We start from the raw sequence: 22,792 nt of genomic DNA on the forward strand, positions 1-22,792 counted from the left end.
TATAAAAAAATGAGAAAACGTGTAAGTCATCTGCATCAATTTAGTTGATAGAACTGATAAAATATGTGTTTACCGATGAGGTTAAGGGAAAAAGTTAGTATTTAGTTGCATTTTCGTATTTTTTTTTACATTTAAAAAAAATTAAATTCTAAGAAAATTCATTAATAACTTTTACCTCCTAATTAACATTTCCGAAACACATACAGATATAATTTAATTTACTGTTGTACAACAAAAAATTTAACCATGAGCTAGATAGTTTGATTCATCGTGTTTTCATACAGTTTTACAAAATCTGCATAAATGTGCGAAAATCATTGTAAATTAGTTCAAATATTCATGTACTACTAATTTAATAAGTTGAAAAAAAAAAATTATTTTCATATAATACAACAACTTTAAATAATCCTTAACTGACTTTCTTTAATAATCCTAAAATCCTCAATATGTATGAGATAGGTACCAAGATAACTCATTTAATGACATAGGTAACAAATAGAAGCCTAATACAGACCAAATATGGAAACGTACTCTAAGACTTTTACTCACATGTTAAAAATAATTGATTAATTAAATTACACATATGCGTACGTATAGTTATCACCATGTTTTTTCTTGCTGAGGTAGTAATGTCGTATAGTGATTGACTTACAATATTTTGATAAAATTCAACATCTATTAGATTATAAGTACCCAAAAACGATCTCGTAAACGTTTTGTGGATCTAGGGTGCATAGGAATAAAATAATGGGCATTTTACAACAAAATTTTCATCATTTTACTACTCAATACCTAATTTTACAGAAAATTGCGGTTTATTTCGTACTTTAAAAAACTGACCTACAAAATATTTGTAAAAATTTACGCAGAAGACGCTAAAAATTTAAATTGAATTTTGGTCACCTCGAAATATTTGTTAGATGCCTGTGAGATCTTTAATTAACGATCGAATAAATACAAAATTGAGAGATTAAACACAGATATTATACCTATGCATATAATACATATAGTTGTACTAACACATTGCTATTGAGACAAAGATCTCAGATGAAGTTATTGCTTAGTATGTTTAAAACGAATTTAGCACTGTTAAAATATGGGTAAACATTTACAACATATAAGAACCATAAGTTATTTGAGTAGTTGGTTATTCAAGTCACCAAGACCTCCGTCTCACAGAAAACAAGCACTGTAATAAAATGACATTAAATAACTTAATAGTATTCATCAAGAAATATTCTGCCTGACTTCTGACATAATATTCGATTATTTAAGGACCTTGCATCCAGACGTTTGAAAAGTTGCTCTTTGAATATTAGCATAATATTGTTTATAAATACTGTTACAGTTGCTGTGTCACACGAGGTTGAACAAAACATTTGGTAAAAATAAACATAAACATTACTCAAAAGATATTAGTATCACGATCAGGAAAAACCAAAAATTTTAAATCCTAACAAAAGCTGGAATAGTGGCAAAAAATGATTTTTCGAATGAAACAAAATTTAAGCTACAGAAGATATGGGACGAGAGAGATAAGTAGAAAAAATACAATTAGACTATTATAGGTAAGTTTCAAAACTAGATTTTTGTTAGTCATGATGGATATTTTTTAAAGAGACTGATGTATTATACAATTATGAACCACTTTGAAAATTGACGTTATTAATTTTGAAAAAAAAAATAAAAAAAGTAAAAATAAAATCAGATGTTATTAGATTAAAATACATAAGAAAGAAAAAAATCAAAAAGAAACAAATATATACAGCAAAAAAGGAACAATTTTTTAAATAGTTTAAGGTAGATTTTATGTAGGTAAAAATTATTGGGATGTAATAAAACAAAGAATGAAGAATGATACAGAAAGTAAGAAATAAAGAATTGAGAGTAAGATATGAAATGCAAAGTATAACCAGTTTTACGAAAGTATATAAAATAAAAATAGAAAAACCGTAGAAAAAACTGGTTATAACTGGAAGTATTTTAATTAATAAGGTACGAAAGGTAATAAAAAAAAATGTTAAGTAACGGATTAACCTAGGAAAACTGTTGACTAGTATTGCACTGCTAGTATGTGTATAAGTGTAAAACCATGATAAAGCATAAGTATGAGAGTGGATTAAGGAAAATAAACTTTTTTATGAACATGGCCCTTATGTGGGTCAATGAGTTAACCAAAAATAAATACATAAATAAATATATTAATAATTATATATACATACTTGATTTTTAACAAAGTAACTTTTGGTTCTATTGTTTCAAAACATAATGAGCCATAAGTTGCTTGGACGTAAAAAGTTTTTGATGATTTCGTCAGTTCTTTTTTCCACTGTGCGTCAGTAAGTAGATAGGGAGGGAGAGTGAGCAGGTAATTAGAGGCAGTGGTATAAAAAGTGTGTTAGTTAATGGAAAGACTACGTTAGGTTTGTGAGTAGTGGCTACAAATACTTTGATTTTAGATTCTACTAGACCTCAATAATAACTTGTGTAAGTTTTTAAAATCAAATTTTGTAGATCAAGATGTATTAGTAATACCGTAAATCAAAAGACTTAAGTATAATAATGAGATTTATTATACATAATTTCGTTTGGCTATTGTATCATATTTACGTTTTTTGATTGGGGTCAAGTAATGTAGGTAAAATGTTACATGTATCCTTAAATAGATATTGCAGCAAGTACCCGAATTATATAGGGCTATGACAAATCTTCTGTACTTACCAAGTTCTCAAAAAATTTTCTTACAAGTCGTACAGATTTGAGAAAGTCAATTTGTGATTGTTTTCTTTTCCCTGGTTTGTCGATTGGTTGCAAAAAAAAAAACAATTACAAAATATATATATATATATATATATATATATATATATATATATATCTAAATGTCCAAAACGCAACTCAAAATAAAAGACGTATTTTAAAATTACTTCAGATTAGTTGGTCAGCCAACCTGATATTTATTAGAATGTCGAATGATACAATTTCAAAGAAAAAGCTTTACAAAATGGACAAAAAAACTTCCGCCCTTACTTATTGTTATTTAATTCACCATGAAACATTCGCACTCAATTATTACAACATATTGTTATCTGTTATATAATTATATACCTCAATATTGAGAGAGAGAGAACTTGTTCTTTTCTTTTTATTAATCGTATTTAGGAGTACCTTCTCTGTGTGGGATAATTTGTTGTAATCTTGGTGGTTGCGTTGAACTGCCGGTTAATAATTCTTTGGCTTGAGGTTGGTTCTGAGTCCACCGTCTTTGGAACGATTTCTTATCTTTTCGTTCAAAGATGCGTATTCGTCAATACGTTAAGGCAAATTCGAGGAAAATCTCTGCCAATTTTTACCTCGGTGCAAAATCACGTCTTGGTCTAAGTCGTATAGATCCGCACTCCTTGCCTTACACCTCCTCGGTCAACTCTTCGCCTTGCAGCTAATCGCGAACTGAGCTCTCTTCTTGTTTCAAACTTCTCTTCCCTTTCGTTCTTTTCAATTTTTCCTTTCCCGCTTCTTCCATACTCTCGTTACCCTCTAATAGTTCTCTCTTTCCTGTTATCTCTCTCTCTCCTAACTTTTGAGCTTTCTCTATTTCTATCAGAGCGTATTACACTTGATATGTTTCTCGCGCCTTTGTGACCGATTTATCCGGTCACAAATTGCAAAATGGGTTGTCTGTAACTCAGGATTTTATGAGACATTTTTTGTTGATTTGACCATTATTTTATCAATAAAATAAAAAATTCTTTGAAAAGCTGTAGTATTATTTTTTATCGTAATTGAAAGGTTATATTATCCCAATTTCAGAAGTGTCGTGTAGATTAGAATAAAGTATTATACTTGGATTCAAAGTATCACATTTCAATTTTTTTACTTCTTTTGTAATTAGCTGTAGTAAAATTTTGTGACATATTCTAGTGAATCTATTGTCATGGTTTGCATGATTTATTACAAAAAAATATTTTGTCGAGTATGAAAAAATGTCAGTGTTAGTTATACTGTAGAAAAAAAAAGTTGTAAAAATTACGAGAAAAGACATTTATGATTGTTTGAGATAATACGTAGCAAGTAAAGTTAAAGATACACGTTGAAATGGTCAATGAAGTATATAGAGTACTTTTTCTCGAGAAATGTCAGAGAAAATTTCCGGAATACCCTCATCAGAATTTAATTCTCGATTTGTTTTAACAGTATTGTAAACATTGGTACTGTGGTTATTACAATTATTGCTAAGGCACCAGCTTCCCCTTGTATCATTCGATAAATTTAAACAATTTCATTCATTGATAAATGTGCATATACTAAGTATTTTTTTATAAAGTGACATTCTTGTTTACTTTTTTAGCAAAGAAGAATCGTAAAAATGTTGAAGATAATTATAGTATTTACCATATTTTACTGCTTATGTGGTGAAGTTTATACAAAAGGAGTGAAAAAAACCAAAAACATTAAACAACTAACTAGAATGTCTTCAGAGATTAAGCCTATAAATTACAAGATCTCTATAACGCCTCACTTTGATGATAAAAATTCTGAAAAATACTTAACATTTGAGGGTATAGCACAAATTGAATTCGAAGTTAGAAAACCTACAAAAGAAATATCAATACGTTCTCAAAAATTATTCTTCAAAAGAGAAAACTGTACCTTGAAAACTGCAAATGGAAAGATTGTTGATGACTTTAGCGTTTCATTTGAAGAGAATAAGAACTCAGTTCACTTTTCAAGATCTCAAGATAAATTTTTTGCCGAAAAGTTCTTGTTAAACATAAATTATACTGGTACTATTTCAAACGAAACTAATACTGGTATATTTTGGGCATTTTACTATTCTGAAGAGTATGATGAAGTGTAAGTTTAATTTTTGATTGTTACGTATTAAAAACGTTGTAAGTCATAAAATAACTATCTCAATAAATTATTGTATTTTAGTCCATACATCCTTACATACATGGATCAATCGTATGCGAGTCTAGTGTTGCCTTATTTTGATCAACCAGAGTATAAGGCCACCTTTGATGTTGTGATTATTCACAGCAGAAATCATAGAGCCATTTCAAACATGCCTATTAAAAACGTCACTCATGTTGGAACAATGGCTGTAACAACTTTTTTGAGGACTCCACCAATGTTGATCCACGACCTGGCTTTTATTGTTTCCGATTTCCAGAAAATTAGTAATGAAGCGAAAAATTTCACCTTGTGGTCAACTCAAGAATTTCTTTATGACGATGAGGTAGTATTTAATTTGGGTTCAAAGATTTATAAGGAACTGGAGAAGTACACCAATACACAGTTAGAAGTTGGAAAGTTGGATCAAGTCATCCTGCCATCTCCTGGGGAGATAACGATGCAACGTCAGGGTTTGATCATTTACAGGTAAAAATGTAATCAAAATTTCATCAATCACTGTAATTCCGTAATAATCTAATAATTGAGATTTTTTGATAAAAAGATCAGATGATATTTTCGAATCAATAGACTCAGAAAAGTATTTCTTGTGTGCAAAAAATGTAGCCCATAGATTAACAGAACAATTGTTCGGAAATGTTGCTTCTTTGAGGTCCAAAAAACAAATTTGGTTCAGTGAAAGTATTACTGCCTATTTGGCTTACTATGTACTTGAAAAGGTGTAGTATTCTATCTTGTAAAAAAGTTTTCTTAGATTTTATAATAGATATTGTTGTAATATCCTTAAAAAAATATTTTTATAAATAATGCACAATAAACTTTAGGTTGAGCCTCAACTTGAAGCTATGAATCATCTCATTATAGATGATTTACCGATATTTTACAAAGTAGGTAAGGTATTATATATATAAGGTATTATAGTATAATCCACTATAGAATATGGCTCGAAAATTGTCGTGTGATAGTTATCGTAAAGATACCACGTAAATTAAAGCTGCATTAAAAATGTTTCATTTGTAATTGCAAGCCTATATCATCCATTTCTATGACTAATTGCAATTATAGAAAAAAACCGTTTATCTGTGTTTTCAGGGGCGTTTGTCATACGAATGTTACAACAAATGCTTACGGAACCAGTGTTTCAAAAAGGATTACAAAGTTACTTCCAAAAATCAATAGTTAGTTATTTAAAAGTATTTAAAAAAAAAAAAAAAAAAAGTTAGAACATGTTTATATTTTCTCATAGATATCATAAAAGTGTAAATATAGATGACTTCTATCAAGCATTTCAAGAAGTTTTAAATGAAATAAGCATAGATTTACAAATAAAATTAGTTCTCGATTCTTGGCTTGGTTTTAAAGGCTACCCGCTCGTTACCGTAAAGAGAAATTATTCGACCAATGAGATAAAGTTGAAACAAGAAATTTTTTTCGTTGAAAATTTGAGTAATGAAGAAAGCAATAAGAAATACAAATGGAACATACCTATAAGCTATGCCACAAAAGAAAAACTCAATTTCGAAAACACTTCAGTGGATAATTGGCTGACACGTCGTTCAATGACAATTAATACCGACATTAAACCTCTAGATTGGATAATCTTAAACAAAAATTTTTTAAGTAAGTTCATAACTGAACTATTCATGAATAATTAGAAACTTTTCGAAATTGTCAATTGTAAATTAAAAAAAATTATCAGGTCCTTGTGTAGTTAATTATGATAAAAAAAATTGGAAGCTCATTATCAAGTACCTATCGTCACCTCATGGGGAAAATATACATTTGCTCAATCGCGTTCAATTACTAAAAGATGCTCTCGTATTAGCTCAACAAGAAAAAATCAGTTTAAATATCTTATTGAGATTGCACAGTTACTTGAAAAATGAAACAAATTGTCTGCCATGGTATCCTGGTCTACTTGTACTGGATTGGTTGGACAATCAATTAGCTGGCACACAACACTACGTAAAATTTCAGGTGAACGCAATATTTACACGTCAACTATATCTCAAACAATCCATCAAGTAGTGGTAATTACGTAGGAAATATTTTGTTCATCCCAAGTTTTTTCTTCTCTTAGAAATATGCCTTGAATACTATGCAGCTAATGCTCGAGACAATTGGCTTCCACGATAATGAGAACTATAATGTTTTTAAAAAAAAATGTCGAGAAAAAGCTTTATCTATGGCTTGCAGAATGGGTCACTCATATTGTGAGGAGATATCGCTTGAAAAATATAAAAAATGGCTGCTGGATCCAGAGAACGATGTGTAATTTTTTTTTTACCGTAACTATTCATTTTATTTCGATGAGTTTAACTTATAGAAAAAAAAAAATTACTTTAGGACTTATGAACTAGGTAATACCTTAATATGCTACGGTCTACAACGGACTCAAGATTTAGATGGATTGTATGAATTTTTTATTGATGAATTAGAACATAATTACGACAGTTATAGATTCACCGATGTGTTGTTAATTTTGGGATGTGTGAACAACGAAAAAGTTTTGAAAAATCACCTCGTGACATTAATGAATCGGTCTTCTTTTTCGGAAATGTGTGTTCTTCTTTTAAGTATACTCAAACAAAATAAAGTGGATTTTGTTTTCAAGTTCATTATCCACCATTTATCCTCATCTGAAATCAATAAGAAGAAGTATGTAGCCTAATCTGTAGAAACATTTTTTAAACTGACGATATATTTTTTAATAATATTTTTCTAAAATCTCGTAGTATACTCGAGTTAGAAGACGTTTTCGAAGAAGTTGCGAAGAAAATTTCATCATTGGATTTAGATAAAGTAAGTGATACATCGTAAGCGTATTATTCATTTATTATTTTCATCTTTTTTGTCTGTTACAGCTTGGAACGACAAAATTTATAAAGATTTTTAAAGACGCAATCAACAGAGGTATTAGGGAGTCCAAAAAAAAGGTTCATTGGTTGAAAAAAAATGAAAAGATAATGAAAAGAGATTTTCAAAAGTTGCTGCAATAAAAATGAATGCATTGTAAATTAATTCAGGCAGTTCACGCACTTGACTATTGTTACTTTTCAGACGTTTTTTGTGTAAGCACGCCAACTGATTTTTTACACTTGTAGCCATAGTCAACTATTATACTGTTATCATTGCAATAATTACAGTTAGAAAGGTTTTTTATTAATTACAAAAATTTCATTCAAATTGTGTGAATGAATTGTTATAATTATTTTAGAAACACTAAACTACCTTTTAGTACCCTAAGCTGTGCTCACTTAAAAAAAATATGTATCCCCAATTAAAAAAAATTTAAATTCATAACTTACAACGAGTATTTTTACAACATAAAAAATTTGATCGTTTTGTTCCATAATTTATTTTCTTTGGGATATTTGCTATTGATAATTAAAAAAAAAAATTAAGTATTTTTTGTATTGTTATAATATACAATATGAAATAAAATATTATATTTAGTCTTAGTGTTTCCAATAGCAGATAATCGTTTTTAAACACCCCTTTTAGCAAAACACGAGTTAAAATATTTTACGCAAACTTGCATTATTTCCCTACAAATGCTACAAACTATTCGATATCTTACACCACGATCTCGTTGCGATGACTCTAAAGTAAGGAAGAATTAGGTAATATTTGTAAGGTAGCTAATCTCTTCGTTAGTGCGTCCTTACATCGCAGTCACGTTATTAAAAACAAGTGAAAAAGCCTATTTTTATTCTGGTGTAATAAAACTATTCACTACTCAAAATATTCTTATTTTCTGAGTAAACTTCAAATAAATGAAAAAACTCTTCATGGGTGGTAATTATTGTGCGTATAAACTCGAGAGCAGAGATAAATCGATAGAAGACGTTTACAGTGCTATGACACAAAAAAACCATCAAAACCAGCTAATTGCCAATTGTAGATAAGAGCATACACCAAAGGTTTTTTTAAATGTCTTTCTATATTTATTGCAAAAGAGAGAAAAAACAGTTCTGGCGTTTGATGTACTGTTAAATGATTACGTTTTGTAAAAAATAAAAAATAAAACTGACGCAGGAAAGGGAGCGACCTCGTGCAAGTGATTGATAGAGTTCACGCTTTCTAAAAAAAGATAACAGTTTGTGTTACCAATACTAAGTTGGTTAATTGAACTGCTGTTAAATGTGTCTGCTGTCAATCTCGAGAGGGAAGAAATGTATGTATGCGTGCATCAGTATTGTATTGAAAACCTTTTGGGGGTGTCAGTATCCAATTTGTTTCTTTTTTTTTTTTTAATTTTACGAATTTTTAACTATCAAGGTAAGTTTTTTCGTAGTGTAAGAGTATGTTGTAAACAGTTAGAAGATTATTTCAAACCTTACCATCTTCTGGTCTCGGAATTTGAATCAAATGTGTGTTGTCATAAACTTGATACGTTTGAAGTGTTTTATTTCAATGTACAAAACGTTTTAATAAATAACAAATAAAAACGGACCCGATTATGTTTTCTATAAGAACAAATACGAATTTTGGATCAATACAAAATTTCTCTTGGATTATTACATTTTTCTCCCACAATGTTATCCTAGCTGTTGGTATGACAAAAATTTACAGGTTTTCAAGATGTATTACAGTATAAATGCAGTTTACCACTTGACCTTTATGTGTATCTACCTCTGATGTTCCACAATAGATAGGAGAGATAATCAATGCTACTTACGTCAACCACCGATTCTAGAGAAGAATTAACAGATAGTTTGCTACGTTTCTGAATTAGAGCTGACATTGAACCTAAGCAATTACTGAAATGATTCTTAAAACTTAGTAACAAATCATGACATGAATATCATCTCCGAATTATCTGTTATCGATCATTGTGACGTAAAGCTACTCATCACCAGCATCGTTCTACACGTATGCAATAAATTGTGCGAATGTCACCTGACAGTTTTTTTTCAGCCTTTTATGTTATACATTTTCTGTTAAAAATTTAAAAATCCACGTCGTACATCTTTTCGTAAATGAATAAGAGTCTACTTATTCAAAACTACTTTAAAAAAATTTTTTAATTATTATACTGTAAAGTTTATTCAATTATGTATACGCTTTGATAAATGGCTTCCTGTTCAATATCGTATCTTTAAAAATACAACAATTACGCTGATGAAAAAAACATCCATGCATACATACATCCAAACACACAAAAAACAAACTTAAATCATCCTTTTTGGAAGTTGGGTGATAAAATAAATGTAGAAAAAAATTGATATTGACCGTTACAATGTCTTATGTCCAAGGCTGAAAACAACTCCAAAGTATTGTTGGAGTACACGAAAAAAAAAAAAAAAAAAAAAAAAAAAAAAAGAAACAATCTAATTCACCAGAGACCACACACATCCCGTCAAAGTCAGTCCGTCCAAGCAAAAGCGAAAGCATCCGCTGCCGACTCGCCAAACTCCATTAAAAGCCGGCCAACAACATCAGCTTCTTAAAATCATTACACCCTGACGCTCCGTGTCTACACGTACGTGTATTTTATATACCTGTACCCGCGCCCATGCCTTTTCGTCCCTTTTTGCTCGAAGTACGTGATTGATAAGAGAAAAAGCGTGGGTGGGAGAGTGAGGGGCTTCCAAGAAGGAAGGTATATACATACACACAAGCCACTCGTGCACACGCCTTATCGGCAAACTTATCGCGCGGCGCACCTTCTTTTCCTTCCCTTTTCCTTTCCATTGCACACTCCGTAAATTCAAGTTAACCTCGGTGTATGTGTGTCTGTACATACGTACACATCAAAGACGTAACCCCAGCTCCTCCTTCTTCTTTGGCCCATCTATCTCTTTTCGCTGAGCTCTAATTAATTTAGTTGATCATCTCGGCTCGCTATAAGTTTCCAGCGATCGCACGGGCGCGCGAGGCCGCGTGTTAATCGATTTTATTAACTTGCACGTTCAAAAGTATCAAGATAATTAATGGACGATACAACTTGAAAGTTTTGGGAGTTGATTTTGTTACGAGGATGTGTTTTTGTACATAGGGTACACTGAGAGAAGGATTTTTTAGTAGTTAACGTCGTATGATAGTTACTAACTTAGGTATAATATGTATATCCCGAAACCATACGTATTGTATCAGTTAAAATATCTATTTCATTATAATATTTTGCCATTATTAAAATGATACTCTAACTGATAAATTGCGAATTTCGTTTACATTTTTTTTGTATAAAATAGAGGACTATACGTAATCTTGTTTCATTGGGATAGATTATTTACATTGCTATAATGATATTAGAGTAGAAAAAGTATTAAGGGACCAAACACAAAGAAATAAAAAATAATGTTTTATGTATAGCAGTGCACATTTTTTAAACACTTATGTATATGAATTGGACGGATGTATAATAGTTATAACCAGAGCACAAATTAGTTTTTTTCTCATACATCTGCCGAAAGTATGATTTTATTACCTTTTTTTTTTAAAGAGCAATGTGCAACATTTCTCCGAGGTGAAAAATTGCATGTACTGCTTATAAAAAAAGTAGGGGAGAGCGGGGTATGCGCCGTCCGTCGGGTAACTCCAACACCCTAATTTTTTTTTATACTGATGCATATTGCCAACGAAATCTATTTGGAATCGGTTATTTAATGCTCTCATTTAATTCTTCTCCAAAAGTTATAGGAGAAAAAAGTGATTTTTTTACAGAAGACTGATTTAATTTTTAATAGGTATTTGGTATGAGTTTTTTGAAAATTTCAGTCTCTGATTCAACACTGAAATATTTAGGTAACACAAATCAAAGTTAGCATATTCGAAAATTTGAATTTTCAACTATATCCAGATATTTTTTTTTTTTTAGACCTAATATTAAAAATAATATAAATTATTTAAACAAGGTCTCGTGTGGGGCACAGTCCGTCTCCCATGGTGGGGCACAAGCCGGCCTGAGCTGGATGCGTGGCAACAGTTGCGCAGGCGTTTTAACTAAAAAAGTTTCGTCTGCTGCTTGGTTGTCGTTTAACCTCAATTTTTTTAATTATCTGACAGCTCTTACAAAAAAGTGTTTATAAAATGGTTAGGCATTACAAAAAAAAGTTCAAAAAGTGTGTTTGGACAGATGAACAAATGATACTAGCCTTGGAAAAAGTACAAGATGGAAAATCAATTAAAAATACTGTATCAGAGTTCGGTATTCCCAGAACGATATTTCAGGATAGAGTAACAGCATCATACAATAGTACTTCAAAGGGACAGACAAGTAATGTTTGAATATATTTATAATTATTTATAATAAAAGAAATGTAAATTTAAAAAAAGTAAGACAACAAATATTTGTTAAAAAAAAAAATTTTTTTTATAATGCACATAAAAAAATAAAACTGATTATTTTTGATAAAATATTGTTGTAAAAATAGTCATATGTTAATAAAATCGTTACTAAAATGTTTCTAATAAATATAGAATATGGAATTTATAAAAATTGTTCAACATTAAAAGACATTACATATTAATATTTCTTCAATTGTCTAAATAATAAAAACCAAAAATGTGATTCAAAATAAAATTTTGGAAATAAATTCTATGTTTTGTATTCTTTTCCTTATTCCATATTTTTAACTTTATTTCGTTTTGTAAAATATTTTTCAATAAACATATAAATTAATTTCTAATTCATATAAATAGAAGATGCATGAAATCATTTTACAGGTAATCCTCAGGCCGAATGTGCCCCACCCCATGACGGACCATACCTCTCTATGACGGCCCATGCCCCGTTCTCAAACGGTTTCTATTTTTATTAATGACATGCACATTTAATTTTAATATAATCATGGAGGGCTTAAATTGTATTTTTTAGGTATTTGTCTTTATTATTGAATATTTTTGATCATTAAATTAAAAAAAATTTCGGTACAATGATTTAATTAGCTTAGCGAGCCGGTAGTGCCCCGCTGCTCTCCCCTATACTGTTGTCTTCTCCGTGGTTAACTCTGCCGGCTTTGGCTTGTAAGGTAGTTTCCTCGCGATGCTTTTTCTAATAAGCAGTAAAAGCAATTCTAATCTGAGAGGTTATGTTGCATTTTTCTTCCTGAAATTACGCAAGAAAGTCGTTTTTTCGGTGAAGACAGAGAAAAAATTTCGTAACTACTTATTTGCATATTAAAACCTATCGTAGTACAATCTCTGTATAAAAAATATACATTATTTTCACAGTTTCAGATTGATGTAATAATACCAAAAGTTCAGCTTTTCACTGAGTCACATGGCGCAGGTTCAACATAACTATGGCATGTTAACTATTAAGTAACATGTCGTCTGTATGCAGTTAAAATTTAAAAAGTTATATTACATACTTGTATGTTGATAGTAAAAAAATCCTGCTCTCAGTGTATAAGTACTGTAAGATATCGATGTAGAAACAATAAAAAAAGTATAAAGTGCTGACACAGATTTCCTGCCTTGACATCTCTGTATACTATTATGAACTCATGTAAGAAGTTCCGGGATTCTCGTGTAAATGGGGAGCAGGTAAATCCGGTATATTAAATGAATGAATTAAACTGTCCAAAGTATTGTAGTAAAACGCTCCGCCAAAAAGGTAACCAAGCCATAAAACCATATCCGTAACAATACATACATTTACATAAAAATGTATTAACGATTTTTTAATGGTATTTAATGTTTTTTCTCTACTTTGTAGCGATTAAAGTAGCTTAGAAATGTATTCACTCACATTTTGGAGTTTAAAATGACCTCAGCTCTCATCGGTGCTTGGTTTTCTGGTTTCTCTCTTTTAGTTCCTATATTTTTATCTTCCTGTCATTATTTTTCTTAATGACTTTGACGTATCATGTTAATATCCTTGTCTTTATATCTATTTCTCTCTTTGACCCTTTGTTTTTAATGTTCATGGCATCTACCTATTTCCGAATCTCTGACACACTGGCACCTATGTTTGAATTTCTAACTCTGTGTTCCTTTCTCTTTATAGCTCTGTAGTTCGATCTTCTGAGTTTCTATTCACAGATCTATGGATTTTAATCTTTTTTATCTTTTGCAATATATCTCTATAACTTTCCCACTTTCCCATCATTATAAAATTAATTTAGCTCTGATACCTCTAAGGTTCTGTCTTTTTATGCACTAATTTCTTAACATTTCATGACGCTTACATTCTTTTAATCTCTAAGTCTTTATAACTATCTGTATGATTTTGTCATTGAGTGTCTGAGACTCTTATTCCACGTATCTGCATTTTTATTATAAATAAAATTAACTACGTACGCGTCCACAATGTATCTGCTTTTATGTATCTTTTATATTTAGCAAAAATCCAAAGTTCAAAGTCTCTGCTTCTAAATCTCCCTAATATCATATAATTTGTCATAGATTTGTTTCTTTAATAATTTATGAACATGATCTCAGGATATTGCTTGTGGAATCTCAACAAAGTTTGGTTAGCCCTTTATAAACCATTCCTTGAAGGAGAATCCATTATCCATTATACATTTTAAGCGTTTTTTTCGTACTTTATAGTTTTTTTTTAAGTGTGTAAGGTAACTTCATAAACTCTAGTATAAGATTAGTTACATATTGGTACTCGAACTTAGTCGAATCAAAGTTCACGTTCAGTTCACGTAAATATTGGTTAATCCCTAACTAGGGTGCATTGTCATGATAAGAAGTATGCAAAATCATTACAAAATACTGCAAAAATGTGTTCTCTAATAACAAACAAAATTCTCAGTAAGACCCAAAACTCGTGATTGTGAGTAGTTACTGTCAAACTGCCACCAGAGAAATGGTCATGTTTTAATCATTTCAAAAAATACCTAATTTTGAATGAATAATTCAAATTACTTTAGAGTATATTATTTTTCTTCCATTTTTGTGACTATTGCATCAAACACAACAATAAAAGAGTTTTCTGAATGGTTTTTGACGAAAATTTTAACAATGATCTTCACTAATGAAAAAACGCCCCTAAGATAAAATTTTGTTGCGTAGGTCATAGAGAAAGAGTTTTGTCTATGGTACAGACAGAAGAAAAAATATGGAACAACAAAAAAGAGACACTCCAGAAGAAGCTGCTGGTTGGTTTCTACTTCATATTATTTCTTGTAGGTATATACGAGCAACTTTATAGAAAACTCAAGTAAGGAATGTATCAAAAATAATACTTTTTAAAATCTTTTTCATGGATTTTTGTTTGGTTTTGTACTGATTTTATAAACGGTTTTAAATTTTACAAAAATTTCAGAATAGTAAAAATTTTTACAAAAAACATGAAGAAAGTCTGCAAAACTCCTGATTTGTTAAATTTTCGTTAAATTTTTTTATTCACACGGGGTAGCAGAAGATGAAAATCCGCATTCGTGTGTCTTCGACCTACCATGGCCCTTAACTTGATTTTTTTTAGTAGAACTTGCGTGCTTCTACGTATGCAGGTGCAGTTTCATCTACATTTTCGAAAGGTATAAGCAAGCCTCTCCAATATTACGAGGAAAAATATGGGAAGAGGGAGTCGAGAGAATTTTTAATATCCATGCACCGCACACAATAATCCTTCTGGTTTAAGTAAAAACAGAAGGAAAAAGAGGGAGAAAGGCTCAAAGGAAGGTAAAAAAGCTACCTGTGCAATGTCAATGTATATGAGACCACGTTGGCTTTGGATAGGTCACGTAATTGAGAGGGAGAATCGTTTCATTAGCTTTTTACCGGTACAGTTATCATTTAAGGTCCTTTGGCCGTGGATAGGAGAGCAATCTAATGGCAGAAACAGCAACGGTAAGTACTGGGATGGCGGGTGAAAACGAGGAGGATGGAAAATGGAGGAAAAAGATTGTGCGAGGTATTCAAGTTTTAGTTTCATTCGGTGCATGTAAGGCAACGATAGAGCGTTTTGGTCGTATAACATGGAGGTATTGGGAAGTTAATAGTACTGAGTCGGCACACTAATTGGGTAATAATTAGTTATTAATACTATTGACAGACTGTGAGAGCATCGTGGGAGAATACTATGTTGTTTTAGAAGAACTTGGCTAATAAATCATTTTTACGTTAGAAATGTGAAACAAATACAATGTTAAATTAATGCAAAAAGTTAAACGACTGCCACTTTTTACCGGAGAAAAAGTACCACTATTTTAGTATGAATGTTTAAATTTGTTTTTTTTGTATTTCTATAGATTATCGTTATTTAGCTTATGATGATCCCATTTTAGATATAAATAGATGTTATAAAAACGTAGAACAACAACATCTACAACTTTTATCTACACAAATTAATCCAAGCTGGAGTCAAAAAACTGATTTTAATATGTTGAAATATTCTCTTACGTTCTCAGAGTACGAAGCAAACACTAAAAAGTACATAAAAATATGATAAATTTACATTTGTTTAAATATCTACAACTTTTACATTGACAAAATTGTAGTGTCACGTCAACTTTGTACTGTAATAGATTAAATACCCCGTTTTTAAAGTTTTTAAAAAGCTTATTTCATCTAGACTATCGGGATTGTAGTTTAAATAAAAATGTGTAAAAAAAAAAGTTATATTTTAATAAATTCTACAACCTTTTTCGATCATATTAACCATAATTTTTATTAAAAATTATAAAAACTTTGCAAGGAAGTGCAATGTAACAGTGTAACACACTCCATATCCTTAAATAACTGCGGGTATTGCAAAAAGACAGTGGGAACTGGCATTAGGTGCAACAGCTGTACACAAGCCTATCACCCTTCTTGTGCTCTGCGCAGAACTACCTCTACTGAGGGTGTTTATCGCTGCTGTGAGATAAGAAAATCATTGTCATCATCTCCTAGCTCTCCTTCAACCAGCAATCCGACAAAAAAGCGTTGCATAAGTGTACCTACTTGTACGAACCAGAAAACATATACAACTTTAAATTTATATCAAGCTGGTTCATCACATTCTCCAGTACATGATTTAGATATGAGTGAGTCAGCAATGCTTGATGACATTAAAAAACTTATTGAGCAGAGTAATAACTCAATGTCTCAAAAAATTACTACATTAGACAATAAGCTTGCAGAGAGAGTAATAATGCCTTATCTGCCAAAATCGAGGCTTTGAGTGAAGGCTTAAAAAAACTTGAAACATTATCTAGCACTGTACATGACATCAATATAAGACTTGGAATCTTAGAGAATCCTCGGCTCACAAACCAACTTCTCGATGAGTTTCATAACAGACTTACCACACTTGAGAAGTCCACAGCCTCACCTGTTCAACCTGTTGATGAGCTTACCAGAGAAATTCAGGATAGAATACGTAGGTCCTCAAATGTTATTTTATACAATGTTGCTGAATCTACGACTAATACAACTACAGATTTACTATGGGTGAATAACGTACTCACAAAAATTGGAGTGACTGCTACGGATTATGTCTTACGGCTAGGCCTTTACTTGTTTATTTAGGAAATAACAGGAATGTAAGTCATCTAACTTCACAAAGGACTAAGTTGCCTACTGGAGTAACCATATCAACAGACAAGACAAAGGACCAACGTGCACATCTTGCCAAGCTCGTAAACCAAGTTAAAGAACATAATTCCTCCAACCCTTCATTAAAAAAAAGCATCAAAAACATACAGGGAGTACCCACAATTGTAGCTGATACCGACTACCAACCATTTCGTTCCTAGACAGAATAATAATAATAAAAATCTTCAGCATATTTATGCATATTACCAAAACATCCGTTCTACATATAATAAGCTTACAACACATGAAACTACATCACATACTCTTACAATAGTACCTAAATTAATTATTTTTACTAAAACATGGCTCAAACCACACACTTTTTCCTCTGAATTGCCACTTCATAATTACTCAATTTATAGACGGGATAGGCAAGAAGTAGAGTCTTCTCATAGACGGGGTGGAGGTGTTCTTGTGTTGGTTAGCAAACGTCTTACATCAAGTAGAGTACCTATTGATGGTAATTTAGAATTGTGTGGTTGTGCACTTCAAACTAACTGAAGTTAGCTCCATACTGATAGCTGTATATTTAGCACCAAATTAGCCTTTATCTGTCTTCACTAAGTTGTGTGACCTTGTTGAGGTACTCCATGATCAATTCATTACCTGTTAGTTTATAATATGTGGTGACTTCAATTTGGCCAACTTCTCATGGACTAATTACCCACTTCAACTAGATACAATAGGATACACTACCCCAGACCGCCGTCTTGCTGCAACTCGTCTACTCCATACCTGCAACGCTATCGATCTTCAACAATTGCTCACACTTATTGCTGGATATAATTACACCTTAAATCTGCTCTTTACCTGCTCTCAGTCAATAACCATTGCTGATGCACCGGAAATGATTCTACCGACAGACCAGCACCACTCACATAGTGTCTTTTACATATCTAACATTGGCGTTAAGAAACAAGTGAATAAAATTGAATACAGGGACTTTAAGAATGTTAATTACTCTGAAATATGTAGTGCTTTGAGTGATATAGATTGGACTAACTTGTTTAGTGATAAAACTACAGAAGATTGTGTTCACTATTTTTACAATATTATTTATAAGATTATTTATAAATGTATTTCAATACTTTATGTTTCTAGTTTTAAGCCCCCTTTATGGTTAACTCAAGACTTGCTTGATATCATTCGCTTAAAGAGGTTAGCACATCATATCTGGAAATCGAGTAATTTATTAAGAGATTATATTGAATTTAAAAGGCTCAGAGCTGAAAGTGTCAAATTATCTCGTACTCTCTATCGGAACTATGTTAATTTATCTGAATTTGGACTATAAAGAGATGTACGTCGATTTTGGAGTTTTGGAACTCTAGTCAGATCCTGAACACTATTCACTTAAACCAAGAGAAGCAACATAACCTCATGACAAATTCCAACTATTAACAAAATACTTCTCCTCATTTTTTAAAAGACCATCCACCATTTCATCTCTCACTACACCTCGCACTTCAGTAAACATAGACATGTCTTTTTCTTCTGCCCAAATTTCCACCACAGTTACTCACCTAAAACCATCAAACACTCCTGGCCCCGATTTCATCCCTGCATCATTTATCATCAATTACCGTCATCTCTTATCTCTCCCCTTAGCCATACTTTTCACTTAATCGCTCAGTGAAGGCACTTTCCCTAGTGTTTGAAAATTCTTATACGTATTCCCGATATACTCTAAGTCAGGTGACCCTTCACTTACCTCTAATTTTAGGCCAATAAATAGTTCAACCCAGTTCAATACCTAAACTTTTTGACTATCTAGTCCACCAAAGATTATCCCCTATCGTGTCACCTTCAATCGGCCACCAACAGCACGGGTTTGTTGAGGGTCGCTTCACTTTAACTAATTTACTTACACTTAGTAATTTTGTATCTTCAGCGTTGGAGGAGGGATATCAGGTCGATGTCATCTTATTGGACATGGCCAAAGCCTTTGATAGTTTTCCACATGATATTTTACTATCTAGGGCTATTGACTTCGGTCTTGGGGGCAACATTCTAAAATGGCCTTTCCTCTGTGACAGAACTTTGATGGTAGCATTATCTGGATCAACATCTGATGAATTTTCTGTCTCTTCTAGTGTTCCTCAGGGCTCTCACATCGGTCCACTTCTTTTTTTTATGGTTATGAATAGTTTCCTGTCTTCTATTTTCACCTCATCGTGCTTAATATATGTTGATGATATAAAATTATTTAGAAAAATCAATACACCCAGTGAATCAGCTGGCCTTCAGTTGGATCTTACCAGAGCTGCTATCTGGTGCGCAAACAATGGTTTCACTGTTCACGAAAATAAATGCAAAATACTATCAGTTACCAAATCGAAATCTACAATATTCTTTCAATACACAATTACTGGCACACCTATTAATAGAGTTGAATCATTATCTGACCTAGGAGTTACTCTTGAATCTACCTGGGATACGGTCATATTAACAAAATAGTTGCCAAATCACTAAAAACCCTAGGATTTATCCAAAGATGTACACGTGATTATACCAGACCTAAATCCATAATACATTTATTCAAGTCGTTGGTTCTGCCTCAACTTACATATGTCTGAATTATTTGGACACCCTATACACAAGCTAACTTTTCTCTACTAAGTAAAGTAGTTCATCGAACACTTCACCTGGCCTCTTGCAAAACCAATAACTTAATGCAACACTTTGACCATAATTATTTGCCACTACTGATCAAATTTTCCGTACAACCCATAGAACTCGTACATAAATACCACAACTGCTTATTCTTATTCAAACTTACACATAATCACATACACTGTCCTGATTTATCTGCTCTCTTTTTACCTAGACATCTCTTTTTATCGCCACAATGAATACTAATACATATTATCCTATCTGGAAGATTTAAGTGATTACTGTCATCAGGGTTATAATGAAAAGCTGATCACTCACGTAATAGATTCTTTATTTGTCGATTTTGACGCTGCGGTTTTAATCTCGATAAATGTTTTGCATCAGTTTTCTGACGCCTACAGTTGTAAACATTTGAAGTTTTCCTTCCAATTTGTTCTCTTGTGACTATAGGCACGGTTCTAACTTTTGTGAGTCCTAAAAAGTGTTTTTTGTCAACTTTGATAAATTGTAATGTATTTGTTAGCAAGGTAGTTCGACGCCCTATGACCCCAAAAAGGACCGATAAGCTAAACTCTTTCTTGGCTGAAGTTTCCAGCAAACGTGACTGTCTGGATACCTCACGGTGATATTCTCTGACTTTTTGTTGCAGCACCAGACTGGCAGAGAGGAAAACTATAACGTCTGAATCGTCTGCTTGCCTGTTGGAGATTCCGGGTTGAATGCTTAGAGTCGAGAGGATAATGCAGGATTGTCGGTAGTCGGTGTATCCAGCCTCGTGACAAAAAACTCCGATCGCGACGTCTGCCAGTGAATGACTAACGTGGTTTAATAAGAGCTGGTTTTATATATTATAGTCTTTCAGTCAATGAATCGCTGATGGAAATGGTAGTAAAGATGTATTTGTTGGCAAGGTAGTTTAACGTTAGATGGCCTTGAAAAGAACCGATGAGATAGATGGTTAATTAGGGAACGTAAATACTTATGATGGCCCTAAAAAGGTGGTGGTATTCCTTCCAGTCATTTATTATTATTATTAGGTTTGTTCATTTATCCACCTTGGAGCTCTCCGAGAGCTCCGATGCCTCCGAGCGGTCTATAAATGAACACGAGTTCTTTGTCGGAGCACTCGGAGGCCTCCGAAATATCTTTATACTATATAGGTATACTCACCGCTTATAACTGATGTTTGTAAACACTGAGCAGTTATAGTGATTATAGCTGGGAGCGCTCCAAGGTGGATAAATGAACAAACCTTTTATGATTATTATTATTATTATTATTATTATTATAATTATTATTATTATTGTTATTCTCGATGATGAAGAGCCGGCTGTAGGTAGCTTACCTCTTACTCTCAAGCGCTTTCCACATTGAGCCGTAGAGCAGTGCGCGTAAGTCAGGCTTTCTTAAAATGCGCCCATTGCCAACATAAACTTTAAAAATGCGCTTCGTATTCTAATGATACTGTTTACCGATGGTTGGTGTATTTTTAAAGTTCATGTTGGCAATGCGTTGGTTTTAAGAAAGCGTGACCTACGCGCACTGCTCTACGGCTCAATGTTTTTTTTTTTTTTTTTTTTTGTTTGATGGAGCGGGGAGGGGAAAATCTTCATAGACACCCCAGCTAATCCGGTGGTAGTGTCGGATTCACCCGGTGTGCCTACCGACTAAAAACTAACCTCCCCGCATGGGACAGGTCCGTGAGGACCACTCCCCTAGAAGACAAAAGGGCATAAGAGGAGAAAGAAAAAGGAAAATAACGGAGAATTTCGGAGGCCGACTCGCTCTCGAAGAGATGAGAGGAGGGGGCACTTACGCATCTGGGCGAAGCTCGAGTCTTGGCTTGCGCCGGAATAGAGTTAGAGAAGCTTGAATTTTGTGTTATTGTATGTGTGTGTGTGTGTGTGTGTAAATGTGTGAGTCCGCTGGGTATTGTGTATTTGGAAGCGTACTTGTGATTAGTGTAAGTGTTGTATAGGGTTGAGGCCGTAGAGGATACGGCGGATAGAAGGGTGCTCCTGAAGGGAGCGCACGAATTGAAGTCGCGTTCGTTTCGTCGAGATCATGGAGATGGAGATGATGCATCCGATGGAAGCAGGGGGGATTGAAGACCTAGAGTGTATTGATGGTCTTCGGGGTTCTGTGCTAGAGCGCAGGGACGTCTTATAAGGTCGAAGCGACCGGGTTGGAGGTTCGCGAGTGCGGCGATGGTGGGGTTTGGGTGGTCCGTAATGGAGGCGCGGATTTTAGACGCAAGGACGGGGGCTGCTTGTATTGGAGGGACGATGTTAAACTCCTTGATAATCTGAGTATTCCTGATGTACCACGGAATACCCAGGACCGACCTCAGTATCTTCATGAAAGGGCCCTGGATGCCCTGTAGTCGGTTTCCCTTTGCAGCGCCCCACGTTGGTATCGCGTAGGTGCTAATGCTTTTGATGATGGCGTTGAAGGTGCGCAGCTTGGTCTTCTGGGAGACGGCTTTGTTGTTGAAGAAGGGCTTTAGTTGCACGAAGGCTCCATATGCCTTTCTGCGGGTGCTGTTGATGTGCCGAACGTACGTGAGTCGACGGTCTAGCGTTACGCCAAGGTACTTGGCGGAGTAGCTCCAGTCGATATCTACTCCGTTGACCCTTATTTTCTGCAATTTCTCCCTGGGATTTTTCCAGGAGACGAGCATGGCTATAGTCTTTGCCTCATTTACGACCAGTTTCCAAAGACTATACCAGTTGAGTAGAGTGATGATGTGCTCGTTTAGAGGGGTGGTGCACCGAGAGTGTTGTTTTGA

The 22,792-nt window shown here is 33.1% G+C and overlaps 1 protein-coding gene across 1 annotated transcript; it reads left to right on the forward strand.

The window, feature by feature from the left end:
* The first annotated feature begins 4,465 nt into the window (after positions 1-4,465).
* Positions 4,466-7,186, forward strand: LOC106643988 (aminopeptidase N-like). The gene is made up of 5 exons (XM_089597769.1): positions 4,466-4,851; positions 4,933-5,379; positions 6,158-6,531; positions 6,611-6,888; positions 6,992-7,186. Exons 1-5 carry the CDS (start codon positions 4,466-4,468, stop codon positions 7,184-7,186), a joined length of 1,680 nt encoding a protein of 559 aa, XP_089453895.1.
* Positions 7,187-22,792: the final 15,606 nt, after the last annotated feature.

This window comes from Copidosoma floridanum, unplaced genomic scaffold, assembly GCF_036245765.1.
Source record: "Copidosoma floridanum isolate Cflo_tuat_1 unplaced genomic scaffold, Cflo_Japanese_pri ptg000035l, whole genome shotgun sequence".
NCBI classification, from domain to species: domain Eukaryota; kingdom Metazoa; phylum Arthropoda; class Insecta; order Hymenoptera; family Encyrtidae; genus Copidosoma; species Copidosoma floridanum.

Bases quoted from the DNA above. Each gene is read 5' to 3' on its own strand.
- LOC106643988 (XM_089597769.1), top strand. From the start codon at position 4,466: ATGTCTTCAGAGATTAAGCCTATAAATTACAAGATCTCTATAACGCCT. The intron at 4,852-4,932 runs GTAAGTTTAATT...ATTGTATTTTAG, and splicing joins TCTGAAGAGTATGATGAAGT to TCCATACATCCTTACATACA. The intron at 6,532-6,610 runs GTAAGTTCATAA...AAAAATTATCAG, and splicing joins CTTAAACAAAAATTTTTTAA to GTCCTTGTGTAGTTAATTAT.